This window comes from Eschrichtius robustus, chromosome X (assembly GCF_028021215.1).
Source record: "Eschrichtius robustus isolate mEscRob2 chromosome X, mEscRob2.pri, whole genome shotgun sequence".
In the NCBI taxonomy this organism is placed as follows: Eukaryota; Metazoa; Chordata; class Mammalia; order Artiodactyla; family Eschrichtiidae; genus Eschrichtius; species Eschrichtius robustus.
Genome location: NC_090845.1, coordinates 64,410,215 through 64,412,794, shown reverse-complemented (window position 1 = coordinate 64,412,794; position 2,580 = coordinate 64,410,215). Strand labels below are relative to the sequence as shown.

Below are 2,580 nucleotides of genomic sequence, written 5' to 3'. Positions count from 1 at the left end.
CATGCAGATATTGCAAAACCCTTGCCCCTCTCTCTCTACTGGTAGTATGTGCCTACCAGAGGGATAAATCCCCTGGCCTCTCCTTTCCTTGTTCCTAGATGCTCAACTCTGATCCTCCAGCCCTGTGCCACCCTTAACCCCCTTCTACTGCAGCCATGGATTCTGGGGAAATTGTGGGGTCCAGAACCCTGGCAGGGGCCAAGCTTAGTGAAGGAGAAGAGCCGAAGGCCTCAGGGTGGCTGGGGACTGAAGGGGCACGGGGGAGGTGTGGGTTCCCAGCTCCCATTCTCTCACATCCTTTGCTTTGCAGGCTCCCAAAGCTTCCGAGCAGGCCTCGGTTTCTGCCTCCTCAGAGTGGCAGCAACAACTGGAAGCGGCCAAGGCTCTGCTGGCTCTGAAAGGATCTTCCCAGGCCCCTTCTGGCTCCACCTCCGTGCTCTAGCCCTGTGTTGCACCAGGTAGCCTGGTCTTTGAAAGGAGAACATGGGGTTGGGGATAGTTGGGAAATGGGAGGCTGTTGTGTTAAGCAGGGCCTGACTGGGAAGTCAGAGTTGGAGGGTGGTTGGGGGTTGAACCTCTTTGGGCCCAGGCAGCCAAGCTCCTCAGTCTGACTCTTGAAGTGGCAGTAGATGGTTGTTCAGTGAATCGTCGGTTTATCGAGCGTTGTGCTCAACAGCAAATGTCCAGTGCCCTGATGTCAAGAAATAAGGAAACCAAGTCCCTAAGAGTAGCAGGGACTTACCCTAGGGCGTGCAGCATATCAAGTCGAAGAACCAGGTCTCCTGACCCCCAGCCCAGGGCTTTCTATCCAGACCCCTGCAGTCTGCTGTGACCTGGGAAGGACATACATAGGTGGTAAGAGCCTAGTCCGGAAGGAGATCTGGTTCCTGCCTTCAGGGAGCTTCCAGTCTCAAGGTGGAGCATGGATGCCTTCACAAGTCATGTTTTGCGGCTGAATCTCACTGATGAGCCTGGGGAGGAAGGACTGGAGGCGAGATAGACACCTGGGGGGGCTGAGAGGGAAGGCTGGGCACGACCAGACCAAAATGGTGCATTCGGCATGGAGTGTGAGTGAAGCAGCCACCCTGAAGGAACTGCTGGAACAGAGGGGATGAGGGTGGAGAGGCTACCAGTCACGGAGGTCTGGCATGCCAGGCTTAGGAGGTTAGACCAGCAACTGTGGGTGATGAGGAGCCAGGGAATGTCTGAACTAGGGAGGAGCATATTCAGAGATGCTGGACTTGACAAAAAGAAATGTGGTGGCTGTGATGGAGGGTTTGGAGGAGGCAAGACTTGAGATGGGCAAACCAGCAAGGAAGAGTTCTGTGCAATACAGTCCAGGTGACAAAGCCTTGATTGGGTGGAACAAAAAAGAGGGGAGAGCCGGGAGGGGAAATGGATGTGACCTGGCCCTGACCCATTTCTTTGTGTCTACAGCTCCTGCTGGAGATAGAGGACTTCAGCCTCCTAACCCCTCTCTTTGACCCACGCCGGCCAGCTCCGTTTCTCTGCCTAATGGACACCTGGGGTGCATCTCCCCCTTGAGCTAGAAGCCCAGAGGGGGAGAACTCACTATAATACTGCCTATGTATGCATTCGCAAAATGCTTAATGTCCAAAATTCTTAACGTCTTTTTTTTAAGCCTTTAGGCGCTTATATAAGCTTTCAGACCCATTTTTTTTTTTTATATGGGGCAATGCCTTGACTGAGGATGGATATTCTTGTACCTCCATCCTTTACTTTCCTGGATCCCAGGGCCTTTTAATGTCTCTTATGAAAACAGCGTTGTACAATCTAAGCTGATCAGTCTCTAAATAGGGTCCTGTATGAGTCCATATGTTCATCTGCCAGAGTTTTTATTTGATTCATGATTGTGAACATGCTGGCACGCTCATATACTTATCCATGCATTTGAAAATCTGAGGATGTTTTCATTTTGTGTCTAGGTTTGTGTGTGTGAGCAAATAATAAACCCTTGTTGTAAGGCACTGAGATATAGGAGTTGTTTGTTACCACAGTATAACCTAGACTCTCCTGACTCTAACAGACTTGTTCAATTCACTTTTCAAAGGGAGAAGCTCTTTACTCAATAACTGGGATTTCTTAACACGGCTAGATAAGAAAATGGTAGAGAAAAAAAAAAAGGGTAAGAGATTTATTCATTCAGCAAGTAAGTTCCTACGCCTTTCCTGGCATAGACTGCTTCCAGTTGTCCAGAGGGCTACAAATTGAGATGTCTGCAGAATCAAGCAGATTATATAAATGAGTAGAGCAGGCCAGATGGGGTCTGGCCAATTGACAGTGCATGCTCTACCTAAGGGGACAGCTGTCACTTGGCTCTAGCCAATTGCTGCCATGCAGGAATGTGGACTCATTGTTGCCCCATCTCCTGATTTTTCAAGAGAAGATGAAATTCTAGATTTCTATGTAAAATATCTCAATTTTCAAATGTTGGCTCTGGTTTCCTCTTTAAGCCCTTTACATGGGCCAAACAACACATCCAAGCAGGCCTACTTTGGCCAATGGAATGCCGGTTTGATTCTAGTCCAATATGTATTTTACGGTGGGGGCGGGGGTGAA

The 2,580-nt window shown here is 49.5% G+C and overlaps 1 protein-coding gene across 1 annotated transcript in view; it reads left to right on the top strand.

The window, feature by feature from the left end:
* Positions 1 to 1,550, top strand: part of DMRTC1 (DMRT like family C1) — a 70,965-nt gene extending 69,415 nt beyond the window's left edge. Inside the window, 3 exon segments of the mRNA XM_068532631.1 lie at positions 99 to 155; positions 307 to 458; positions 1,438 to 1,550. Of these exon segments, the coding sequence (XP_068388732.1) occupies positions 99 to 155; positions 307 to 458; positions 1,438 to 1,550 (322 nt within the window).
* The last annotated feature ends 1,030 nt before the right edge of the window (positions 1,551 to 2,580 follow it).